At 38.0% G+C, this 27860-nt stretch overlaps 1 protein-coding gene across 5 annotated transcripts in view; it reads left to right on the forward strand.

The window, feature by feature from the left end:
- The window catches only part of Septin10 (septin 10), a 74871-nt gene that overhangs the window by 5863 nt on the left and 41148 nt on the right, over positions 1-27860 (forward strand). For 4 of the 5 annotated variants that reach the window (XM_040732012.1, XM_040732010.1, XM_021227646.2 and 1 more), the window contains exons 2-4: positions 20733-20850; positions 21235-21430; positions 26963-27149. In XM_040732012.1, the coding sequence (XP_040587946.1) occupies positions 20733-20850; positions 21235-21430; positions 26963-27149 (501 nt within the window). Of the gene's footprint in view, positions 1-19166; positions 19302-20732; positions 20851-21234; positions 21431-26962; positions 27150-27860 lie in introns of those variants that run through there. The other variant, XM_040732011.1, reaches the window with a different exon arrangement.

The following is a 27860-nucleotide window of genomic DNA, read 5'->3' on the forward strand; positions in this document are numbered from 1 at the left end:
ATCAGTGTCCTACAGGCTTCTTGAGGGCACACTTGAAGGTATCTTGGCTCTGCAGTGGGCTCTATGTCATGTCCCCTCCTTTGGTTATTATACCAATGAAGGGACAAGCTTCTAACACTCAGACCTTTGGGGGACATTCCAGATTCAAACTTCAGCAACTCCTAAACACCAGGAGCTCCTGTGTGACCTGAAATTGTGTTGCATTTGTTCAAGTTAGTTCCAGTGATGCTGTGACAGAGCCCTGACCTAAAATGTCTTGAGGAGGGAAGGGTTTATTTCATTTTAACTTTACAGGTCTTACCAAGAGAAGCAAAGGCAGGCCAAGATAAGAGCCTGGAGGTAGGAATGAAGCAGAGGCCTCAAGTATGCAGTCTTATTACACATGATTGCTCAGCCTGCTTCCTTATACAATTCAGGACCACCTGCTCATGAAGCGGCACCACCCACAGTGGGGCTGGACCCTCCCTAATCAATCATTAATTAAGAAAATGATTCCCAGACATGCCCACAGACCAATCTGATGGAGGCAGGTTCCCTCTTCCTATCTAGTTCTTGTTGACAAAAACTAACACTTTGCTAGTTTCCTTACTATGGTGATGATATTTTGTTTGTGCTTTAATAAATAAAGCTTGCCTGAAGATCAGAGTGCTGAGCTCGCCACTAGTTAGCCATAAAGGCCGGGCAGTGGTGGCCCACACCTTTAATCCCAGCACTTGGGAGGAAGAGACAGGCAGATGTCTGTGAGTTCAAGGCCAGCCTGGACTACATGAGATTGGTCTAGTCTAAAAGAGAAACAGAGCCAGGTGATGGTGGTTCACACCTTTGATCCCAGTATTTCGGAGTCAAGCCTTTAATCCCACCCAGCACTAGGGAGGTGGAGACAGGAGTGATATGGCTGGGCGGAGAGAGGAATATAAGGCTGGAGGAGACAGGAGCTCATCTGGGGAGTCCTAGAGACAAGATAGTGCATTCAGTCTGAGGATTTGTAGGGGTAGGATCACCCCCTTTGTTTTGAGGTAAGAACTAGTGACTGGCTGCTCTGCTCCTCTGTTCTTTCTGCATTTAGTCCTATATCTGACTCTGGGTTTTTTAAATTTTTATTTATTTATTTTTGGTTTTTCGAGACAGGGTTTCTCTGTATTGTTTTGGAGGCTGTCCTGGAACTCGCTCTGTAACTCTGCCCCTGCTGCAGGAAAGCAGAGTATGTAAATGAATATACTTGGCTAGACTCCACACATTTGTAGATTTCCTTTATTCTGGTTAGCTGCCTCTGACTCTTGGAGTTGTTTCTAAATTCTTCAATATTTAAGTACCAGAGGTCCCCGGGCTCAGTCCTGTTTCTTGTTTATGGTCTTTCGGTTGACCTTTATTTTATTTGGGATCTTCTCTTATGTGCTATTTTCCTTTCTCTTTAAAAAAAATACAATTGGTTGAGAACATCATATGTGAATGTACTGTATATCATGTACCTCTCCATTTTCCTTTTCCAACACTAGTGTTATCTCTCTACAACCTCCCCTCCAATTAATGATCTTTAAAAGTATTGTGTGTGTGTGCCATAAATTTGGAAGAGGGCAAGGTGGATGGGGATAAGGGAGGCTTTGAAAAGGAAAAAAAATGGAGAAATGATGTAATTATAATCTCAAAAAAATAAAGGATTTTTGTATAAGAGAAACACGAATTCACTTTTGTTTTAAAAGGGTTAGTCTGGAAGTAGATCAAATCATAGCAAGTAAAGCAATCCTTGGTCAACCCTAAATCCATATACATAAGGCCAGTACAAACTGGACTCCACAGGTGTGTGTGTGTGTGTGTGTATACCTTTACACACACATCTAAACATAAAAGTACATATACATAAAATATATACCCTACTCAGTCTGTGTAATGTTACTTGTATGTATGTGTTTTCAGGGCAGACCTTTTGGTATTATATAACCAATTGGTGTGCTCTTCCCTGGGGAACACCATTTCTCCTTCTCTCAACATTACTCTGTTGCCTGTAGTTCGTAGTTCTTTGTGTAAGGTTGAGGCCTCTTGAGTTTTTCCTGTTCTTCTTAGCATGCTTTGTTGATGTCATCCTTGCTCAGTGCATGTTTAAGCAGTCATTTGGTGAGACTTGATAGGTGTAACTTCTTAATTTCTAGGAGACACAGTCTCACAGCAACTCCCTATGTTATTCTGTCTCAATCTTCCTGCTCCCTTTTCCACAATGATCCCTGAGCCTTAAGTGTAGGAGTTTTGTGGTAGATTTATCGGTTGGGACTGTGGTTTTTCTGTTCTAGTCATCATCTGTTGCAAAGAGAAGTTTCCTTGGTGAGGGGTAAGGACTACATTTATATGTGTGTATAAGGACACATATTTAGAATGTTGCTAGGATTATGCTGATTTAGTAAAGTGGTGACTATAGGTTCTCTAAGAGCCATCAAGATCCATGACTTCATTATTCCTGGGTAAATAGTTAGGTTTCCAGGAATGATTTCCCCCTGGTTGAGTGGGTTTTAAATCCAATTAGAGAGCTGTTGGTTACTGCTAAGGTATGCAGGCCACTACTGTACCCTTAGGGTCATCATTTCATGCTGGTCATTGTTGTGGTTCAGAATATCAGACTGTTGGTTGCTTTTCTCTTCTGGAAGCTTGCATCTTGTCTTCTGGTACCATGAAAATTAGTCCTCAGGGAGGAGGCTTTCATGTCAGATCTAGCTTGGGTCTCCTGGGCTGTGTTAGAAGTACATGGTGTCTTAAGGAGTAGGGACCTTCCACCTTTGGGGAGGAATCAAGGACAATAGACAATAGCTTGTAATGTTCTGAGAGTCTCTTTAACAACCCTGACCAACAACTCAAAAGAGCATTTCATGTGCCTAGTGTTGGGTTTTGTGAGAAGGTCTGTGACTCTTGAGTGAAACATTGTCTGATGCTACCACATTACCCATTAGATACTTAGTAGATCTTTGTGTGGTTAAATTGATTGTCAAAGTGCAAAAATAACAATGCTGGTCCTGGAGAGATGTCAGTGGTTAGTATCACTGGTTGCTCTTTCAGAGGACCTGGGTTCTTTTCTGAGCACCTACATGGCTCACAACCACCTGTAACTGTAGTTCCAGTGTATCCAGTGCTCTCTTCTAACCTCAGTGGGTACCAGGCATACACATGGTGCACAGATGTGCATGCTGACAAGACACCACTACACATAAAATAAAACGTAGAGACATGTACATGTTGGGCATGCCAAAGAGAGGCTATAAAGTGCTTCCTTTAAGTGAAAAGGTAGATTGTTCTACACTTAATAAGGGAAGAACATAAAATTATATGCTAGAATTATAAAGATATATATGAGAAGAAAAAATTTTTATGCAATTGCGAGAAAAGAAAATGAAAAGTGATCCTTTTATTACAAACTACAAAAAGTTATAGTCTTATGGTTAATTAAGATAGAAAAGGTGTATATGGTTCTACATTACTTAACTGTAGTTTTATTTACCTACCAAGGTTCTTGGGATATGTTCCTTCCTCACCTCCCCCATAAAGAGAGACCACTGTTTCCAAAATTGCACCAAACCTATACAGATTCATATGCTAATTTCTTTTCCGCTTATCGTAATATCTATGCAGTGACCTTAGTTTAAGACTCAAGGGAGCACTTGTAAAATTTCTGTACTACACATGTGACCCACAACCTCCTCTTTAGCCTCACCTCTGCTGTCCTTCTTGCTCTTGCATGGGGAGTCCTTAGACCTAAGTGATAGTTCTCTGCAGCTTTGTAGCTGTACCATTTGTTACTAATTGCTTTGCCTATTATTCTACCCTCCATGTTTTATTTGCTGGCTGGGGAACCTTTTCTTCCACAGCGCTTTCTCTGACTCTACAGAGTTCACTCTATTATATATATCTGTCCCGACTGTACCAAAACAAACTGTACTAAAACTTACATTTCAAGGATACTGAGTGACATAGCTTTGATCCACAATGCCTGTGTCTGTAGCACTTTCTTTAAAATATATGGCTTTTTACTAATATTTAGTTCATTTGGGGAGTGAATGAAAAGTGTATTATTGGTAGACTTTCTTCTGTTTCCTCTGTGTCACCTTATCTCCCTGCCCCAATAAGGTTCCATTTAACATGTTTCTTTTTTTTTTTTTTTTTTTTTTTTTTTTTTGGTTTCACGAGACAGGGTTTCTCTGTTTTGGAGGCTGTCGGTCCAGCCTGGCGTCGAACTCACAGAGATCCACCTGCCTCTGCCTCCCGAGTGCTGGGATTAAAGGCGTGTGCCACCAACGCCCGGCTATTTAACATGTTTCTATGAATAATCACGTCTTCTTTCTTACCTTTCTCTGGATTATCTTTCATTTTCTCTCCCTGGTCTTGGTAAAATCAGCAACTTCTCACTGACTAGTTTTTCTCTCAGTTAGCCTGCATGGAATAGGGTCCAAATAAATCTGATTTATTTCCCACAACAACAAATACAGCTTTATTGTGTCTTATTAATTCATTATGACTATACATGCAGTTTGTATGACTCAGTCTTCATTTTCACTACATACTTTCATGTTTGTTTGAAGTTATAGTCTGAATTGAAAGGGACCTAAGAAAATCAATATTTTCATATCCCACTGAGTTTCCAGAACTTTTCACATGCCAAGGTTAACAAAATGCATCTGAATTTTCTTCATTTTTTTATAGTTTATATATTACCTACAGAGTTTTAAATGTTCTGGAAATTTGTCATACCATGAGTTTGGAAAACCTGGCTTCTCTGATGTTAGCCTGTTATATCATCAAAGGACCATGGGGTAGGGGTGTATTCAAACATCTGTAGCCTATTTTATGGAGAAGAAACTGACTAGGAGCTGGAGTGGACTAGAGAGGCAGATTTTAACAGGGTCAGGGAAAGGATTCCCATGAACTAGAGAGGACTAAGAAAAGGGTGGTGGGCTACCCATAAGCTCTGAACTTGGGTCCTGGAAGTTTCGTTTTGTTTTTGGAGAAAGGGTTTCTCTGTACCTTTGGAGCCTGTCCTGGAAATAGCTCTGTAGATCAGGCTGGCCTCGAACTCACCAAGATCTACCTGTCTCTGCCTCCCAAGTGCTGGGATTAAAGGCATGTACCACCCCTGCCCGGCCGACCCTGTAGGGTTAAACAGTAGTATAAATCATGTCAGCAGGAGTCTTGCCCTCCAACAGGGAGCTAGAACTTTATATCTGTAGAAAGTAAACTGGTGGGAATAAAAGGTTTATTTATTGGTCTCAGACTGCAAAGGTATACATGAGATTAGAAGTACCAGATTAGGGAAATATTTGAGTGCCAGGCTGAACAAATCCGAAATGTCCTCTTAGATTACATTTTGTGCCAAAGAAAATATTTGTCCCTGTGTTAGATTAGATAATATGGATAAAACAGTAAGATACTCAGTGCTCAATGTCACTTCCTGATAAAATTTATTACCTCACACCTGAGCATGTGTATCTTCTGTGAGTGATGTACCGCACATCACGTTCTCTGAACTGTACTATAGAACAATGCCACTTATGCTTTAAAGAAATGTTGGTGAGAAAGTGACTTTCAGTTTTTAATCAGTAATGAATTGTAATTAGATTTTGTGACAAGTAGTTTAGTAGTTAGTTAAGTTAGTAAGTAAAATTTACTTAGATATAGCAGAAGGTCTCCCCCCCCCCATTTGTAAGACATAGAGGCAAAGGTATTTGTTACAGCAAAGCATATTACCTCAATAAAGAGAAGCATACACCACAGTACAGAACAGAACATCATATCATATAGAATGAGATGGATAATGTTACATGAAACAATAAAGAGAAACATACACCACAGTAGAGAACAGAACATTATACCATAGAATGAGATAGATAATGTTACATGAAGCAATCTCTTGAGACTCAGAAAACAGCAGCAACAAGCAGCATAGTGCAGAACAGTTGGCTGCTACTGTTAGATACACAAAGGAGTCCAGCACACACGTACTTAGATTTATACATCTTCCCTAGAGGGATTCTTGAAGACTAGTAACTTCTCAGGAAGAGACCTGAGATGCTAAGAAATCAGGACTTGAAGCATCAGAACTACCATTGTAATACTCTTTTATTATTAATTTTTGATAATTTTACATAATAGCACTGTATATCATTTCTTTCCCTGCCTTTCCCCCTCCATCTCTTCCATGGCCCCATCCCAGTTCCTCTCAGATTCATGATCTCTACTTTAATTATATATGTATTGTGTATTTTTGCATATGGATGTATATATAAATTCAACCTGCTGAATTTAATTATTTTTATTCTGTATCTTGTGTTGTGCTCAAAAGTAGGATAGTAGTGTTACTGAGTCAGCACAGCTTGTCGTCTTCCCTTTCTCAACTATTAGAAACAGTGTGCTTGGATTTGGTTTACAAATTGGACTAGTAACCCCTTATTCAGATTGTACCTGTTAGCATTTCTGAACCCTTTCTTCTTGAGCTCCAGGAGTAGTAATATGCAGAGCTCAGCTTTCTTGTAAGGATTGCATAAGAAAATGTAGCTACTGGACTAGTACAGTGAGGCACATATAATAGGTCTTTTGTGTACACACACACACACACACACACACACACACACACACACACTTTAATAGGTTGACTAAACAGCTTGTTTAATTGTCCCTTTCTTCCCAGCTATACTGGTATAGGAACATTCATAACATTTCTGTTTTCCCCTGTCATGCTATAGTAGCATGTACCTAATTCTGAGCACTGCTTTGGCTTACTGTAGTATTTCTTAAAACAAGCTAGTTAGTTTCTTTGTATTCCTATAATGTATTCTAAATACAAATAGTGTTCTTAGCCTTCCCTTGTAAATGAGAGCTTACTGATTTCTTATTTGTATGTGTGTATATTAATATATTAGTTTATATACTGAATATTTTATACTGTTGTGCAAGAAAAATCACAGTATTTTTCCTTTTTACATTTTTGTCATACAAAGCAATGGCTTCATTATGGTAAGTCCATGCATATATGTCAATATACTTCATTCTTATTCATCCCCTTTCCCCACTGCCCATCACCCTGCCCCTTCGTGCTGATTCTTTTCCCTCTGTAGTCATGTCACATGTATTCCATTGCCCTTTTGTCTTTAACCCCTGCACCTCTGCACCTTACCTTAAGATTCCTTCCTCCTGTCTCATGGTCATCCTTTTCCTAGTTACACACACACACACAATCACACACACACACAATCACACCCCTAGATTATTTATGCAAGAGGATATGTATTTTTTCTGAGTTTGGCTTATTCACTTGTTGATTTCCTGTTCTATCTGTTTTCCTGGAAATGTTGTTTCATATTTCTTTGTGTCTGAATAAAATTCCACATACACTGCATGGATTAAATGCATTAGTAACTCTGAGTTAACTAATGAATCATCAGTATTGCATCATTGCCAGATTAAGGAAAGCAATAAGAGCATTTTCCCTTGGACTCATTTAACCCACAGTGAGGCCAGATTTGAATTCTCCACTTTATGTTCCCTGTGTCTGTGTCCTCCTAACAAAGAAGCAGCTTCTTCTGCCTTTTATTTATTGAGCTGCATAGAAAGCATCACATGGGGGAAGGGATGGGATACTTTACAGAAATATTTAACAGAATTTTACAAGGGATAAAGTCACTGGCTTCAACCTACCTAGATAAAAAACAATATTATGACACCCAATGATATCTGAATGTTGTGTCGAACATTTATGGTGGCTATTCATTTTAGAAGATTGCTTTCATTTTCTGTATTTGCTGCTTTCATGAAAGCAAATGACATACATGCATTGTTCTGGGTCAGGAATGTGGAAGGGTACATGATTTAAGACTACAGCTATGGTTAGTTGTAAAAGTTGATTACATGGGAAATCCAAGGCAAGTAACGTTGACTGTTACATTGTTCTCTTAAAAAAACAGATTAAACAAACAAGCTGAGTACACATTTGGATAGCATGACCTTAAGGTGTATTATTAACTTAGCAAAAGTTCCAGACTTAGAATGTAGGAAATATTTTTATTATAATGCACTGTCACAATATATGTCTGTGTATATTTATCACATCTTGTCTGATAGTCTATTAATGGATGCCTAGCCTGGTACCTATTATAGGAATAGATATATAAATAAACATGGACATGCAATTATCTCTGTGGTTTGTTGACTTAGAGACCTTTGGGTATATAATGCAAGAGTGGTATGGTTGGGTTACATGGTAGTTGGGTTTTTTTTTTAAGTGGTTTTGAGGAAACTCCGTGTTGATTTCCAAAGTGCTATGTTTAATTTGAATTTCTGGAAGTATTTATTGGTCATTTAAATATTTTCTTTTTGAGAACTATCTGTTGAGTTCCTTGACTTGTTTATTGATTTAAACACTTTTTTATATTTAATTTTTGTAGTTATGTTAGAAGTAAGTTTGGGGGGTCACAAAGAAAGACTACTACTCCAGTCGAAGTGTCTTTGTTTACTCTTGATCAAGAGTGTGCATAGCTTGCCACAGCAGAGCAGGGACCGAGGAGCAGAAAGTGCACTTGACTTTTCATCCCAGTGCAGGTGATGGTGACTCTGTGTGACCTCCCCTCCCCACAGCTAAGATTCCACCTCACAGTCTTTCATGATTGACCAATCTCAAAAGAATGGGGACACAGAAATTGATTGGTAAAGGGGCCAGCCACTTTAATCCCAGAAAATAGCAGAGCCTTTGAATAAAAATGTTTTGCTGAATTTGGGTGTGTGTGCGCTAAAATATTTGCATTAAAGTCTTACAAGGTGGGAAGCTGATAAATAATTAATTCCTTGTCGTTAACACAATTTTTATAGTATTTAATAAGTTAAAAGCTCAATATTTAATGTTTCTTGCATTTGTATATTCTAGATATTACTACTTTAAAAAACTTTCTGTGGGGGCTGGAGAGATGGCTCAGAGGTTAAGAGCACCGACTGTTCTTCCAGAGGTCCTGAGTTCAAATCCCAGCAACCACATGGTGGCTCACAACCATCCATAAAGAGTTCTGGTGCCCTCTTCTGTGGTGCAGATATATATGGAAGCAGGATGTTATATTCATAATAAATAAATAAATAAATAAACAAATCTTTAAAAAAACTTTCTGTGATCAAATAACATAGAAAGAAGGGAGCATTTGGTTTATGGTTCCAGAGGAAAAAGAGTCCATCATGGCCAGGAGGCAGGCATGGTGACTGGAACAGGAAGTTAAGCGCTCACATCCTCAATTGCAAACACAGAGAAAGTGAACTGGAATTAAAGTGTGGCTATGCACTCTCAAAGCCCACCTCTAGTGACATACTTCCTCTAGCAAGACTTCACCATCTAAACCAACTCCCAAAGTGCCACTAGCTAGAAATCAAGTACTCAGATAAATACTTGAGCCTGTGGGGTACATTTCTCATTCAAACCATCCCAGATACCATGACTGATTTGTAGTGGGCTGAAGCCACTCCCTCCCCAATTCTGTGTCCTGTCTCTTTGCTCTGGTAGCTGTTTCCTTTGCTTTGCCCATCTGTCAATTATTAGTATATTTTCTATGCTAATTGGATCATTTTATGAAAGTCATTGCCTGTGCCTATTACTTGAAGTAATTTCCTATGTTTTCCTTTCACAGCTTCAAAGTTTCAGGCTTTACTTTAAGGTCTTTGACCATTTTGAGGAGAATTTTGTTCTACATGTAATTATCCAATTTTCTAGTATCATTTGTTGAAGAGGCTGTTTTTTTTAGAATATGTATTTCTGATACCTGTATAAAATTAGGTGACTGTGTGCTCTTGTAGATGGAAGTTTCTGCCCCACCCTGTCCTCCAGTCATTCATTCTCAAATAAACACACAGAGGCTTATATTAATTATAAACTGTTTGGTCAATGGTTCAGGCTTCTTATTGGCTAGCTCTCTCTTAATTATTAACCATTTCTATTAATGTCTTTATCCCCATGTGGTCTTGTCTTATTGGTGATGCCTGGGTCTCTTGCTTCCTCAGCAGCTACATGGCATCTTCCTGACTCTGCCTACTACCTTTCTCCATCCCTGTTTAGATTTCCTGCCTGGCTAAATCCTGCCTGTCCATTGGCCAAAACAGCTTTATTCATCAACCAATAAGAGAAACATATATTCACAGCATACAGAAGGACATCCCTCATCATGCTCTCATGTCTGTGTTCCCTGTCCTATACTGTTGGTCTGCCTCTTTGTTCAGTATTGTGTAGTTTCTCTTACTATTTTTCTCTAGTACAATTTGAGACAAGTTCTGTGATACTTGTAATCTTGTTCTGCTTAGGATTGCTTTGGCTATTTGGGGTCTTTTATGCTTCCAAATGAGTTTTAGGATGTTTATTCTAATTTTGTGAATAATATCATCGGATAGAAGACTGCAGTGAATCTGTAGGTTGCTTTAGGAAATGTAACCATTTTTCAGTATTGACTTTGCCATTCCATAAGCAAGTAGACTGAAGGCTGATAGGCTCTGAAATTAAAAGGAATTAGGTACATGTATTCACTCATAATGATGTTTCTGTTTAAGATTCAGATTTTGTTGTTACACTTGTTTATTTGTGTGTGTGTGAGAGAGAGAGAAAGAGACAGAGACAGAGACAGAGAGACAGAGGTATCTGGGACTTGGTTCTGTCGGGTTCTGGAATCAAACTCTGGTCATTAGACTTGATAGCAATTATCCTAACCTGCTGAGCTATCTGGCTGCTTCCCTCCACCTTTTTCTTATATTAGAACTCAATTTTATGTAGGAGTTCCTCAGTTTGAGACCATTCACATGCTTGTTAGAGAATTTTCTTTGGTGTGTTGGGTATTATTGTACTTGGCTTTCAGTGTTTTTGAGTCCAAGACTCTGAGGGGGGTGTGGAAATCACACTGGTGCTTTTGTTTAACTTTTTGCTGGCTTTTTTCTTCTTGCTTGATTCCAGCTGTTTTATTCTTTTTGTGTAAGTGTGTGGTTTTTGTTTTTATTTTTTCCATCTTTGTATTTACATTTTCTTTTTTTAAGCATGTTTTTAAAATTTAAATTAGAAACATGCATGCTTCAAATGTCAATCCCAGCTCCTCCCTTCTCTCTCCACCAGCCCCACCCCCACCCCTCTCCCCTAGCCCAATCCCCACATCATTCCCCAGGGAGGGTGAGGCCCTCCTTGAGGGGATCTCCAGAGTCTGTCATTTCATCCAGGGCAGGACCTAGGCCCTTCCCCATATGTCCAGGCTGAGAGAGCATCCCTCCATGTGGAATGGGCTCCCAAAGTTCATTTGTATGCCATGGTGACACTAGTCTACTACCCAAGGCCCCAGAGTTTTCTGAGGCCTCCTCACTGACAACATTCATGGAGTCTGGATAAGTCCCCTGTTGGCCTCTTAGTCATCAGTCTGGGGTTCAAGAGCTCCCCTTTGTCCAGTCAGCTGTCTTTGTGAGTTTCACCAGCACAGTCTTGACCGCCTTGCTTATCACTCCTCCATCTCTGTGACTGGGTTCCAGGGGGGGTCAGTTCAGTGATTAGCTGTGGGTATCTGTCTCTGCTTCCATCAGTCACAGGATGAAGGTTCTAGGATGTCATATAAGGTAGTCATCAACCTTATCATCAGGTAGGGGCTATTAATGTAGTCTCTCCGCTATTACTTAGTTTTCCAGTTGGTGTTATCCTTGTACATCTCTGGAAATCTCACTAGTGTCAGCTCTCTCCTCAAAGCTATAATGACTCCAACTATTATGGTATCTCTCATCCTGGTCTCCTCTATTCTTACCCCAACTCAGCCTTCCTGCTCCCCCCATGTCTTCTTCTACCCTCCTCTTATCCCCATATCTTTTTCCTGGTTCCCTCTCTTCTCTCCCCATGTTCCCAATCTGCTCAGGAGATCTTGCCTCTTTCCACTTCTCTGGGGTATAATGCATATCTCTTGGGAACCTCCCTGTTTCCCAGACTTACTGGCCCTGGTATTGTAGGCTGACACTCTCCTGATCCATGTCTAAAATCCATATATGAGTTGAGTACATGCCATGTTTGTCTTTTTGTGACTGAGTTACCTCACTCAGGATGGTTTCTTCTAGTGCCATCCATTTGCCTGCAAATTTCAAGATTCCGTTGTTTTTTTTTTTTTTCCGCTGAGTAGTACTCCATTGTGTAAATGTACCACATTTTCTCTATCCACTCTTCAGTTGAGGGGCATCTAGGTTGCTTCCAGGATCTAGCTATTACAAATAATGCTGCTATGAACATAGTGGAACAGACATCCTTGTTGTATGAATGGGCATCTTTTGGGTATATGCCTAAGAGTGGAATTGCTGGGTCGTGTGGTAGACTGATTCCCATAGTTTTGTTTTTCTTATGTTCCATAGTTTTTGCCTAAGATTATTTGCATCCATTGATGGGCCTTTGCCAGGTTCTCAATTCCCATGTTGCTGCTCTCTATATTTGGTCTAGCTGTGCCATGCGCTCATGGAGGATTTCTGATTCAAAGTATCTCTGAGGCTATACTTCCTTTACAAGCTATACAGCCAGCGATGTTCCAGTCTTTTCTGTATATAGTATATCCAGTCCGTGGTCATCAATAGCCTTCTCAGTCTCTCTCCAGCTTGCTGTTCACATAACACTCATGTCCGGGAGGGACTTGAGTCTCCTTGGTGACTGCTGCTGGTCCACCCCAGAGTGCTGGCTGCTACTGCAAATCTTGGTCTGGTGGAGGTAGAATGATATATGTGGGTATCAGTTCCTAGCTGTTCAGGCTACTTTTGTGGGGCATTGTGAAGATCTCATCTGGTTTATTTCCTTGCTGTGCATTATGCTGTTTTCTCCCCCTTCCCACACTTTTATCTACCCAACTGTTAGTGGTAGCAAAATGGAGCAAACTCTAGTCACCCTCGTAGTCTAAGGAGTTCCCCTAATATTTTAGGACCTTATCTCAAGTAAAACTAAATCCTTGGCATGACCTGAAGGATTTCAGGATGAGTCAGCATGAAGCCCAGATGGAGTTCATTTAAAATAGGAAGAAAGGTGCTCAGGGAAAGACTAAATAAAGCACCTGGGAGCATTTTCAGACCTGTGAGAGCAAACACAAAGGCAAACTGAAGAGTGAGAAACCAAAATGCTTTTAAAGGAAACAAAGGGAATGCCTTAAACAAATGCTGTGGAAGCAGACAAAGGGTATTCAACAAGTAGTATCAGAGTTAACCATCAACCAGAGCTCAGCAAGCTTGGGTTCCTCAGATTTAACTCATCAGTGTGTCTCACTAGATGGTACAGGAGGCCATTACTGGTACCTGGTCTGGATGGGGGATGGGGTTAATCTAATACTGCTTTTTATTCCCATAACTGATGACATAAAGCACAACAACAACAACAACAAAAGAAAGACAAACCACAACCAACACCTACAGTCCTAGCCTTAAAAGATAAGAGTTTGTGGCCATATGAGTGGCCATGGCATGGGACCATAGAGTTAGGTTATGTATGCCAAATTATGTGTTCTGATGCCATAGGGTTTCATGAAGTTTTATAGTGATAGACCAAAGAAAGTCATAAATCAAGATACTGCTCAGTTACATTTGTGGAAATACTAGGTGAGATACAGCAAGCAGATATATATATATATATATATGTATATTTTTTATTTATTATGTACACAGTGTTCTGTCTGCATGTATCCCTGAATGCCAGAATAGGGCACCAGATCTCATTACAGATGTTTGTGAGCCACCATGTGGTGTCTGGGAATTGAACTCAGGTCCTCTGGAAGAGCAGCCAATGACCTTAACCTCTGAGCCGTCTCTCCAGCCAAACAGCAAGACATTTTAATTTAGAGAATTTTTAAGTGCTATACATCTGCCTAGAATAGCACTCTTCATGAGTGCTTGATTCCTTTAATGGCTGCTGGGATCTTTGTACTCTTCTGCTGTGCAGAGATTTAGTCAGCATGGATTATTGGGGAGTATGCATACAGAGTATGGATTTTTTCCTTTCTTTTCTTTTTTCTTTTCTTTTTTTGCGTTTCAACACATTATCTAATTCTCAATGGCATATAACCCTGTTACAGATAGATTGAAACCTCTGAATTACAAACCCCTTATGCCCCATTAAGAAAGTGGTTTTCATGATGTCTTTCTTCATAAAGTTGATGTTCTTAGGCAAGCTTGATTATATTAGTGCAGAACAGACAACGGACCATTTAACAGGAAGCAAGGTTTCACCGGAACACGATTAGACAACAGAAATCACTGTTAGTCAAATGAATCCTGTAAAAAATCATTTCAATTAGTTGTATGCAGACAGTATGTAGGGTCCGGTGGAGTTTGGGGCTGGCACAGTTAGGCTGGCAGCATCCAGGGATTGATGCAACTGAAAACAACACTGCCTGTGGCCAAGAGCACCTCTGTCCTCCGTGCTCTTTTGTGCCTCCTCATTGCTTTCTATCATTTTATTCTGTCTCCCCTGAGGCTTTGTCCTGTCAAATATGCTTATGGCATATTTCTGATATATAGTGGCTGGATTTTTCCCTTTCTTTGTGCCTTTTCTGAATACCAACCAGAACTGTGTGCTCCAATCTCCAAATGACTTTTTAAAACAGGAAAATAATTAATTACTCAATAAGTCACAGTTACCAGGTCTGTACTCAAGGGAGGGACTAGAAGATGTCAAGTAATAGATTGTCTGCTCTGGAATTTTTTCTCCTCCCTCATTTGCTTTTTCTTGCTTCACTATAGGGACTTGAAAGAGTTGTTTATAATTGGCATTAGCATGAAGGCAGATTTGGCATGTTACTTTGTCATTACAAGGACTTGGAACTATACAATTTTGTATTATGATTTTTTTCAATTGACATTTTAAGTAGGGTTGGAACTGGAATACCTGAGTTGATACTGCTAATCTCCACAAATTCCAGTGAACATACCAGAATTGCATTTTAGTTGTGCTTTATTCAGAAAGCCAGCCATCAGAGAAGATGGTAGATATACTAGTTTTTGTCAACTTGAGACAAAGTAGATTCACCCAGGAAGAGGGAATGTCAATTGAGGAATTGCCTCCGTCAGATTGCCCTGTGGACATGTCTGAGCACATTTTCTTGATTGATGATTATTGGGGCAGGGTTTACCTATGGGAAATACTACCTTTGGTCAGTGGTCTTGGTTTGTGTAAGAAAGCAAACTGAGAACGTCATGAAGAACAAGCCAGTAAGCAGTGTTCCTTCACGGTTTTTATTTGTTTCTGTTTTGGCTTCCTTTGATAATGGACTGTAACTTGTAAACTCTTTCCTCTCCAAGTCAAAATCACAGCAAGAGAGAAACAAACTAAGACAGTGGACAAACCTACTAGATTTGTCATACATATTCATCTCTAGCTAGTGAATGTTTTTTTTTTCTAGATTTTTAAAAAAAATCTTATTTTACATATCAATCCCAGTTCCCTCCCATCCTCCCATGCCCTCTACCAACCCCCCATGCCATCCCCCTGGGTGAAGCCTTCCATGGGGTATCATCAAAGTCTGTCACATCATTTGGGGCAGGGGCCTAGGCCCTACCCCTTGTGTCTAGGCTGAGAGAGTGTTCCTCTATGGGGAATGGGCTCCCAAAGCCCATTTGTACACTAGGAATAAATACTAATCCACTACTAGAGGCTCCATAGATTGCCCTGGCCTCCTAGCTGACACCCATTTTCAAGGGGCCTGGTTTGGTCCTATGCTGATTTCCCAGCTGTCAGTCTGGGGACCATGGGGTTTCTGTGGGTAGCTAGTAATTGTTAAGGCAAAACATAGATCTTACTTCAAAGGGATTAAGAAATAGCCAAATATGAGTCATCGTGATCCAGGAATATAGGCAGATTCAACTTTCCTCAAATACTGTGCTTTGCTGTGGAAGTGGCTACATGGGATTTTATTAGTTGTAGAATAAAGAAGGACATAAATCAAGTTATTTACCAAATACATTGATGAGGTCACAGGTAGCAAAGAGGGAAAACTTTGCTATAGGTTTCAGATACTGTCTGATGACAATTTAAGTGAATTAGTGAAAGAGGTCTGCTAAGAATATATATATATATATATATATATATATATATATATATATATATATATATATTAAAGTCTTAATAGTCACAAGGACCTGAGATCAGACATGAGTGGACAATGGATATCTTTAAAAGGAACTAAAATAGCTCAAAATAACTTGGCTGTGGATTACATTTCAACTCTAATCTCCAAGTTGAATTATTTGGTCTCATAGAATCTTTAACACAGATGCAGCTCACTCTTCTTCCTTCCCGTTTTCCTTCTGTCTTTTCCCCTCCCACCTCCCCTCCCTTTCCTTTCTTTGAATTTGACCAAGCATCTTGTTATGTGCTTCCGTGGGCCAAATACTGTTTGGTATCTCATGGTTCTAGGAAGGCTTGGCGATAGGCCAATCTAATGGTATTTTTTTTTAATTGAGAGTCTCTTCCCAGATGACCTTAGCTTATATCATAGTGACAAAACAACAACAAAAACCTACTAACTCATAGGCATAACTAAATTTTATTTTTAAAAAATGTGATATTTAGCAAAGGAAATGGAATGCTAGTAGAGGTTACAGTAATATTGTTCATATCATTTTTTCCAGTAGTAAAATATGAATATTATTTACTTTTTTGTTTTTTTGAGTCTCTGTGTAACTTTGGAGCTTGTCCTGGCACTCATTCTGTAGACCAAGCTGGCCTCAAACTCATAGAGATCCACCTGCCTCTGCCTCCCAAGTGCTGGGATTAAAGGCATGCACCACCACCTCTTGGGTTATTTACTTTTTAAAATTCTGGCTAACTGTACTGTGGTACACCTTAAATAATCAAGAAACAGCAGTTTATGTTATTATTCAAGATTGATGTCCTCTGTATAATTGGGATAAGTAGAGTTAACTCAAATCTTAGAGTATCTCTAACTGGTGTAGATGGAATTAAAATTTCTTAAGGTTTGCCAAACATTTGAGTACATTATAGGACCTTTTGGAATGTTTAATTCACTATCACAGAAACTTAGTAATTCAGGTATTTGAATACAGTAGGTATTTACTTGCTTTTTGACGTAAATGGAATAACTATATTTGTCTTAAGAGTCTAGATTTAAAATATAAGTTATTGGGGCTAGAGAGATGACAGCTCAGGGGTTAAGAGCAATGGCTGCTCTTCAGGGGACTTGGATTCAGTTCCCAGCATCCACATGGCAGCTCACAGCTGCCTGTAACTCCAGTTCCAGGGATTCCGATACCTTCACACAGACATACATGCAGGCAAAACACCAATGCACATGAAATAAAAATAAATACATTAAAATATGTAAGTATTGCCCATGTAGTTTCAGTTGCAAGATCTAAAATAATTTTTTCAATTTAAAAACTAGATTTTTAAAAATCCAAATTATTGTGAATAATGAGAAAGTGAATGTATTGAATATTTTTAAGTATGAAAACTAGGTTAAAGTAAGGTAGGGGTTTGGGGTCAACAGACAGTCATAGCAAAGATGTTATTTATTAAAGGACATAGTATTAAAAAAACACAATGAGAACAAAAACTTAAAAGCTGGGTGGTGGTGCATGTCTTTAGATATAGCTATCCTGAGGCAGAGGCAGGCCAATCTCTGAGTTCAAGGCCGGTCTGATCTACAGAGCAAGTTTCAGGACAGCCAGGGCTATACAGAGGAATCCTGTTTTGAAAATGGAAAAAAAAAAAAGAGAGAAAGACACAGTATCATCATTTGTAGGTTTATCAAAAGGAAGATTAGTATTATTTTTAGGAGTATTTCTGAGATAAATTTTAAAATTACCTTAAAAAGTATAAAATGATTTTAAAAACACACAAGTGAGAGTTAGACATATTTAGTTACTTGAGGTACTCATTTATCAATGTATTTGTGAATGAATGACATCTAAATTTTATTTTAAATCCATGTGGGTATATCCTCAAAAGATAGCACAAGTTTGGTGTAAGACAAACACATCTAAGAGTTTTTTTGCTAGTTTTCCAGTACAGAAGCTAGTTAGAAGTACCTTGTAGAGTCCTTTCCTTTCTAACTGAAGGGTGTTGGCTGTGGGGTCTTATTTTTGTTGATGAAATCACCTGGATTTGTGTGTGTGTGTGTGTGGTGTTTGCATGTGTACATACACACCCATACTTGTATTTTTAAGTAGCTTTATAAAACAATGTTTTCCTATGGTTTTTTCAAACATCTTTATTTATCCTTTCTCTCTCTCCCTTTCCCTGTCTCACTCCCAGTTAAAATCTTCCTCACTTTCCCCCTATTTCTCCCTCTGCAGAGCCTGTATTTTGTTTAGTACTTGTTTCATATAGATATAAAGAATGTTTTTTCAAAGGGTAGAGCTTAGATTTAGGACTAATAAAAATGTGTTACGCTAAGGAAAAGTAACTTTAGTTGATTTTTGACAGTAGTCATTGTTTAGTTATCGGTCTGTAGAATTGCATAGTGAAACTATTTGTATGACGGGCTGATTATATACATAGATTTAAGAATTTGTTCAGGAAATTTTAGTTATTTTGTACTTTAGCAGGAATTCCTCATGTAGGAATAATTCTTTTAAATAGATTTTTTTTCTGCTATTAATGCAGGGGTAGTGGAGGTTTTACCCAGTGGGAAACCTTCTGCAAGCAGATGGCATTTAAGAAAGCCTCGTTATGTAAACAGAACCAGACATCTGTATTATCTCAGGGTATCGAGTGCTAACTTAAGGAGTTAGTAACCTTTAACCATCAAGCATCGTCTCAGTCCCATAGCACTCATGTAGCTTAGTCAAACTCTTGCAACTTGGTTGTAAACTCTCGGACAAAAATTGTATTTTATTGTAAAAAACGCATGCTTATATAAAATATTAATTTTCCACGTTTTTTCTAAAATGTACTTATCTTTTATTATTTATTTCATTTCTCTTAAGAGTTGAATCCAAACTACAGATTTGATGTAATATAGTAAAGTAATATTATCTGTACACATATTGTTAAGGACCCAAGTTTTTGTTTTAATTTATACTTATGCCTCATTGCCCCATGGAATTTTAAAGTGTTCCTTTACCTTTTCTCTTTTTATTAAAATATAAGAGTTAGAGAATGTTCTATTTTAGCAAAGACTTTGAACACTAAATTTCTTATGAGCAGGAAGGGAGAAAACCCCTGGAACTGCAGTTTTGAACACAAAAAGATACTTTAAAAAAAAACTGAACAAGACAGCAACTGGTTACTTTTTCTGAAGGACCAAGATAGGAGAGAAAAGATAAAACCAAAGATGACAACAGAAAGGCTGACAAGAGAGGTATTGTTTGCAAATTAGACCCTAAACATTTGTATATTAATAAAAAGTAGCATAACTTACTTGCAAACCAAAATCAGCAAAAATATTGAATAATATTTTGTCAAGTTATAGCTATTAGGAACTTGATTTATAACATATGTGCCACAGAAAGAACATTTCTGTTAGAAACAGAAGAGGGGTTTCTCACGCCCAGTACTACGATTTTTGTTTGATAGCCTATTACTCTTGTGGAGAGCATTGTCAGTCCAAGTTTCATAACTTCTTTTACACACACACACACACACACACACTGCACACACATACATAAATAAAAATATGATTCCTTGCTGCTTTTTCAAACATCCTTACTGCTATTAACATTCTTAGATATTGGATTGGTGACAGCTTGTGGTCTGTTAAGAAGACCTTATAAGGTTTTAATAGGGACATGAATTCAGATACAGGGGTCAGCATGAATAGCTTTCAGCTGGACTTAATATAGCCCAAGATAATTTGGCACTGGTTTGCAATATTTCGACTCTCTATATAGTAGTTATTTGGTCTTATAGAATCTTTAACAGGAGTGCAGTCTTTCCTTTTTTTTTCCTTTTCTTCCCTCCCTCCCTCCCTCCCTCCCTCCCTCCCTCCCTCCCTCCCTCTGTCCCCTCCCTCTGTCCCTCCGTCCCTCCATCCCCTCTCTCCCTCCCTCCGTCCCCTCCCTCCCGTTCATACAAGTAGGGGAAAAGCAACAAAGGCAGCAAATGATTCCAAAGTTTAGTCTTGTCCCTCTGGTCACATCGTCAGCCTTGTCTCTGGTTCTTAACTGGGTGCTTCTCTCCCTGTTATCTCCTGTGTTTTCCCCTCATTGCTGTCTCTTTCTCTCTGTATGTCTAAGTTTGCTTATCGCCAAGGCCATTAAGCCTTGCATTCTTTTCAAGGCTCCATTTAGGTTTAGAGTTTCACCCAGAATGTTAGCAGTGTTTATGTGTTGAATTATTTATAATGGATATGTGTAGATTCTTTCCTGTAACATGAAGTACAACTATACCCTTGTAATTCAGAATGTAAAAGTGCCACTATCTATATCTTTGTTCCTAACTATTCAAGATTTATATGTAAACATACTCAATGACAATATTTCCTCATTTTTTTTAGTGAATATGCCATAGTTTGAATGTTTTGTTGGTTTTGGAGGTCACATGTTTTAACGTTAAAAATTGTGCTGGACTTTTGTCATACAAAAGGAATGAGTGTTTTGGGAGGTTGAACACTGGTTTCTAGTTTCACAAATTTACTGAATCACTTTTATCTTCAGTGAAAAATAGAAGTGGTGAAATCTTCAGTTGCTTTATTAATTATATTTCCTTTCAAGTGTGCCTATATCCTACATTAATTAAATCAAATACCAAATATAAAACATAATGAAATCAAAGTTGTTTTGTTTTTCTTCAGAAAAAAGAACAAATCCGTTCCTTGACTATGTGTGGCCATGTTGGTTTTGAAAGTTTACCTGATCAGCTGGTCGACAGATCCATTCAGCAAGGCTTCTGTTTTAATATTCTCTGTGTGGGTGAGTGCCGGTAACTCCTCCTCTGGCTTTTTCAGAATCCATGTTCCTGTGCTCATTTCATTCTTTGTATAAGCAAGTTGATGCTTGTATCTAAGATTAATGACTGTGTGGATTTTATGACTTATTTAAATTCTACTAGTTTTTGTTTTGCTTAACTTCAAACTTTTTTTTTTTTAACTTTTAGTACTCTCTTCAGAGATCAGAGTAGCTTAGCATGTAAAGTCATTGCTCTTCTGGTGATTTGGACCAGCCTTAGCCTAGATTTCTTAGCATCTAAGCCTTTGAAATAGTTGGAATCCTTCAAGCCATCCTAGAGTTCAGATGTGTGACTGTTCCCAGTGACTCTCTGCACTTGTGAAGATCTGCTTTATTTGTTTCTTTCAGGGGAGACTGGAATTGGAAAGTCAACATTGATTAACACACTGTTTAACACTAATTTTGAAGAACTTGAGTCCTCACATTTTTGCCCATGTGTTAGACTTCGAGCTCAGACATACGAACTCCAGGAAAGTAATGTTCGATTGAAACTGACCATTGTAAATACAGTGGGATTTGGTGACCAAATAAATAAAGAAGAGAGGTATGTGGGATTTTTGTTTGTTTCCTTTCTTGTATTAAGACAAATTTTATTTCAGGGTGAAGACTTTGCCTTTCCTCCTAAGCTACAATTGAAAATACATGACTCTGCTTTCCAGACAGTTTTTCCTTTTCTTTCTTTAGCAACATCAAAAGAAACCATCCCATATTTTAAGAATAAAGTAACTATATTCCAAACTCAAACTCAGGAAGCTGTATCTGGACATGGAAGACATGTACATTATATCTTAAATATACATGCAGGTATAACTTCAAAGTGTGTTAACAATCCTGTGCTTTTTTTTTAAATCAATTGTAAGTCAACTATTGGTTAAAGATATATGTCTTTTTTATAATAGACATGTTGAATGTGCCTTTATGACAGTGTATCTTTTATTTGTTTCTTCAGGGCAACAAAAGCAGCATTAAACTGTAGCATATTTTACTTGAAGTAAAAATGTTAGTCTTTTAATAAGTAGTTTACCTTTCTTTAAAACTTAAGGCATACAGATGCTAATTGTCCTAAGTATACTTAAAGGTTATATTTATAATAAAAGCATGGATGCTCTTATAAGCAGGTTTTGAAATGGTATTTTCCCCCCTAGTATTAAATTTTTAGAACTGTATATTATACACGCTTAGCTAAGATTAGGTTTCTTGAAAAACCCTATATTTTTTAAAAGAGACACTAGTAGGAGCAACATATCTTAAGTTAGGCATGGTAAGCATAGTAATTTTAGTGCTTAGTATGTTTTCTTTCATATAAAATGAAGTAGCCACAAACTTTTTATTTAGTTACTCTTAGGAGTTTTGGGAACAGAGTTATTTTTGAGTTACATGAAAACAGCTTATGACCAAGTATAACCCAACCGATGTCTTTCTCTGTAAAACAAAGTAGAAAGTTTACATTTCTATGTTGTTAAGATACAAGAAAGGCCTAGTGAAAGGAAAAAGATCAAAGGTGAAGTCTATTATATAGAGTTAGATTGCCATCAAGAGAAGATTGCTTTTATAATTCGGAGTTTTTAATATAGTATGAGATAGCTCTTCCCACTAGATTTTAATCCTAAAATAGGTCATATAATCTTTTCCTTTGATAATAAGTTTTACTTTGCTTGGAGATCAAGGAAGAACAATCATGATCTAAGGATATATGAGAAGAATGGGTTGGGCATAGTTAGGATTCTCAGAATTTACTTTTAGTTCTGATGCAGTCTTGTAAAGAGAAGCTTTTTCCTTGAGAGAAGCCTTCCCGCCAGCCTGGTTCTAGTGCCGCATCAGTCCCAAATAAACACACAGGAGGCTATATTAATTATAAAGCTGTTGACGTTGCTTGTTTCTTACTGGCTAGCTCTGACTTAAGTAATTACCCCATAATTGTTAATCTAAGTATGTCTCTTACCGGAGAATAGTTCCGGGCTTCCTACCCCATGGCCTTACATCTTGGCTCTCTTGTGTTTCTCCTTCCCAGAGTCCTCCTGGACTCCTAGTCCCACCTATCTAGATTCCCTATTGGCCAGACAGTGCTTTATTGACAAATGCACAGGACTTCCCCAATACAGTCTCTAAACTTTTACTTAATAATTCATGTTTTTTGATTCCTCCTGCTTTTTGTCAAATTGATACAGCTTTTGGGAAGAGGTAATTTCACTGAGGAATTGCCTCCACCAGACTGGCCTGTGAGCATGTCTGTAGGAATACTTTCTTGGCTAATAATTGATGTGGGAGGGCTCTGTGTACTGTGGACAGTGCCATTCTTAGTTGAGGTGAGCTTGGATTATAGAGGAAAGGTGACTGAGCAAGCCACAGAAAGCATGCCAATAAGCAGCATTCCTTCATGGCCTCACTTTGAGTTCCTGCCTTGGCTTCTCTGCATGATGGACTATGATGTGGATGTATAGGATGAAAGAAACCCTTTCTTCCCCACGTTGCTGTTGGCCATTGTGTAATTATAGCAACAGAAAGCAACCTAGGACAGTGTTCTTTTTTATATAACTTTATTATTAAAAGTACTTGGTAATAAACAAAAAATTACACACCAAAACTAACTAGACCAGAAATCTATGCAATTTAGTGAACTTCTGTGTAGTTAGTGCAGGCATTTGGAGTGGAAGCTGTGGAGCTTCACATTAAAATTTATGCTTTTAGTATCAAACATATTTTATGCATTTATTCACCACCCAAACAAAAAAAAAGCACATGCCAGAATCAGAACTAGAAAAATAGTTAGCTTTATGTCCTCTTTTATAACTGGCATTCATCACATCACCTGTATTCAGTCCTTCCTCATCTCCTTTAATACAGATATAGTTTCTAAAACTTACTGATTTTAGGTTACCAATTTTATCTTGTTTTCATTCTTTAGATGCTTCAAATTTTCAGCTACAGTAAGCTGTCCATTCGTGACCCTTAACTCTATGCCTAGAACTTGAGTTTAGTGTGAGGAAAAATCCAAAACAGCATAAAATGTTTCCCATTTATAGTAATGTGAACTTATCTTTGCTTAGGTTTTCTCATTATTCTTCAAACACTTGCAAGGTCAACACAAATTACCAAGCATAAAGCCAACTGGATTACCAAAAGGCTGTTTTTCTCCAAATATTTCCTCTCTCCTTGAATTAAATGTTAGAGGAGTACAAGGAAAACAGGCTGAATGTTATCAGATAAACTGAGCATTCTGCAAACAATCAAACATAAACTAAATGCTCTGAAACATCATAAAAGATATGTAAATAAACAGTGTCCTAACACCCAGCTCAGAACAAACCAGTGGATGGTTGACCAAACTGAGGGAGTCTGAGCCCCAGACAGAATACCCTTCTGAGGGGGCAGCCCCAGATAGCTGGCACAAGGTCACTCCTCCATGAATATGGGCCATGTTTTGGCCATATTGAGTGTCCTAAACCGTTGATGGGAAAACAGTTCTCACTCAGAGTGAATGATGGATAGTTTATTTTGGAGTCAAAGGTGAGTGAGTGGCTTTGGCCCTGAAATGCAGATTCAGTTTGTCCAAAATAACATATTCCCATGTGGCCAGCAGTTTGAAGTTTTTGTAGGAACAGAACAAAATCACAAATCAAAACATTTTTCAGATACTTTGTGGAAATATCAATTAAGTTGGTTTCAGTAAATGAGTGAAATCAGCTGAAAGCCTCAGCTGCTCTGCTTACATTCTTGGCCTTCAGACATACCTTAAGACTTTATCATCCTGAGGATGGTACGGTGGACAGGCAGGCAGGCAGGCAGGCAGGCAGGCAGGCAGGCAGGCAGGCAGGCAGGCAGGCAGGCAGGCAGGCAGGCAGGCAGGCAGGCAATAAATGGCTAGTTAAGGAGTCTAAAAATAGCCCAAGATAATTCGATTCTGGAACTTTAACAGTTCAGCTAATCAGCCATATAGCCATGTAGAATGTGGCTTTTTCTGGGAATGTCAGTTCATATCTGACTAACTTTCTAGTTTTCCTTTCCTCTTCAGTTTTGGCCTTACTTTCTTAACACTTGTTGAGCTATTTGGTAATTTTAAGGATGTGAGTTTAATGATAAGTAACTGTCTTCTCATTGAAATGGTGTTTTATATTTACTGGAATTAGAAACAGGAAGAATTACTTTGGAAGAATTCCTGTTCATTTAAGTAACAGTATCTATGCTTTTATTATTGAAAAATCTTAAGACAGTCATCTACACGAACATTCATGGTTATTTAGGCCATGTAATAGGTCATTATTGGCCTATTTTAAGTCATTAATAAATGCTTCTTTGAAATTTTTATGTCAAATATGTACTTCAAGATTTTTACTATTTAGTTTTTTTGGAGGGAAGATTACTGAGTTATATTTAGATCATCAGTACACCAAGGAACCTTCCTTGGTCTTGATAGTAACCATTCTGATAATGAACTCAGTTCTTATAATGTTCAAGGTATTATGCTAACTCTTAAAGAAAACAGAATTAGGAAGATGATGACTTTCTCTTCCAACTGTCTGCTGTCTAGTGGGGGAATAGACTATTCTGTGTTTTAGGTTCTGGTCTCCAAGGACTAGAATTATCAGACAATTATAAAAAAGAGCTCAGTTCTGTGTTTATAAGGTTACTTTCCCTGCTCTTCTGTAGGATTACAAAGATGTCCATGGAGTGTCCAGAGCCCAGGCAGCAAGGAGGCTTAGGAAAGATACTATTTCTGAACTATTAAAATATCTCCATGATAGATATGTGTTTCCACGGTAGATTTTATTCTGCAAATCTTGATAATGTTTGACTTGCTATTGTTTTATTTGTGGGCCTGGGATATTTAATGAAGTTAGCTAACAGATAAAGGTAGAAGGGTTGGGGAGATAGCCCAATCAGTATAGTGCTTAAATATGATGACCTGAGTCTGCTCTCCAGAACCCATGTTAAAAAAATAATAACAAAGTAGGCACAGTGGCACATGCTTATACTCTTAGTGCCAGGGAATTGGAGACTAAGGATTCTTGAGGTTGCTGGCCAGCCAGCTGAGTACAAACCCCAAGCCAATGAGATGTCCTGTTTCAGTAAACAAGGAAACTGGCTCCTGAGGATGTCCTCTGGCTCCATACACAGGAGTACACACATGCACATGCACACATGGACACATACAAATAAGTTGCATAAGCAATGATCTAGCATATCTAAATGAAGTAGGAAGTTAAACTCATCATGAACTGAGATTGAGTACACTATTTTTCGAGTACACTGATTTGACTCTTATTTTAAAGGATGAATAATAGACTGAGACAGCTAGAGGGCATATGGCGGTTATCTGGGCAAGAAATGGAGCACAAGCTGTAATTGGCCTGTTTCTAATTAACTGAAAATAATACAATGCCAGCATTACCAGTTAGATATTTTCAGCTGATACTGGCCTTTCCTCTTTTGTAGGTTAAGCTTTTCATGCCTTATAAATGCACTAAAAACAGGGAGTCAGTCACTTTGACATATATATTTTAGTTGGTATCTTTTCCTTTTCTCAACCAATTAAACAACATTCCATGCACCACTTTAATTGTATATTAAATACCTAACTGCTTGGGGCAGTTGTTAAAGTCTTAAAAGAACTGAACCTAGTATGTGAATGGATGTAGAAATGAATCTTTGTGAACCTAATACTACTTCTAACTAGATCAGTGGTTTTCAACCTGTTGGTTATGACCCCTTTGGAGTCATATCAGATATCATGAATATCAGATATCCAATTCATAATAGTAGCAAAATTACACTTAGAAGTAGCAATGAAATAAATTTATAGCTGGGGTCATCACAACATGAGGAACTGTATTAAAGGGTTTCAGCATTAAGAAGGTTGAGAACCACTGAGCTAGATTATCCTAATGTTTTGGCAGAATAACCTTCATGTGTGTATATTATACATATTATGTGTTCATACATATTATGTGTTTGATTAGTGTAGATATTAACTGATATTACTGAAAGATGCAGACCTCAGACTTGATAACTGTATAAGTTCCGTACTAAGATAGCATGGATATGTTGTATTAAATAGTTAAATACTTATTTTTTTCAGCTACCGACCAATAGTTGATTACATAGATGATCAATTTGAAGCTTATCTCCAAGAAGAATTGAAGATCAAGCGTGCTCTTTTTAACTACCATGACTCTCGTATCCATGTGTGCCTCTACTTCATTGCTCCAACAGGCCATTCTCTAAGGACACTTGACCTCTTAACCATGAAGAGCCTGGACAGCAAGGTGGATTAGGGAAGCAACCAACTTCTCAATTTTTAGTATACTTGAAATATTAAAGTATTTTTATGATAATATGTACATACTTTGTAGCTTTTATTCTGTATCTCTTTAAAACATTTTTCCCTGGGGAAATTCAATCTGGAAATTAAGATACAAATACAAAACAAGTTCTCTTTTTAGTGATTGCATTTGTTATAATTGTTCTGTAAATTTTCATATAGAATTATCTGACAGTTTTATTTCAGATATAAGTGAAAAGAATAACTTCTTTGGCAAAAAACATAAAGCAAAATATTTCATCCCGGTGAAATACATTTTTATTTGAACATACCAAGAAAATTTGTTCCTGAATTTCTGAAGCAAGTAGCTATTTATAAATTTAGGAGGTTATAAAAACATCTCCATGAGTTAAGTCATAGAAGATTTTTATATTTATTTAAAAGTTGAAAAAAATACTAGATTCTGCCCTAATCCCAAGAAAATCTGTTCATATACAAATCTGCTTTTTAAGGGAGTAAAAGCAAAAGTAAAAATTTGTGTTATACACAAGAGTATGATATATTATTATAAAGGTCATAGAATTCGTTATCAGTGGGAATGACTTTAATGTTGGTTGTATCCCTTATTAGCTATTTCACCTGTGCAAGTGCCTTTAGTGCTCTCTGTACCTCAGCTTCCTCACTCCCTAATATGCAAAGTAGGTGAAGCCCTGCC

This window comes from Mesocricetus auratus, unplaced genomic scaffold (genome assembly GCF_017639785.1).
Source record: "Mesocricetus auratus isolate SY011 unplaced genomic scaffold, BCM_Maur_2.0 Super-Scaffold_100027, whole genome shotgun sequence".
NCBI classification, from domain to species: Eukaryota; Metazoa; Chordata; class Mammalia; order Rodentia; family Cricetidae; genus Mesocricetus; species Mesocricetus auratus.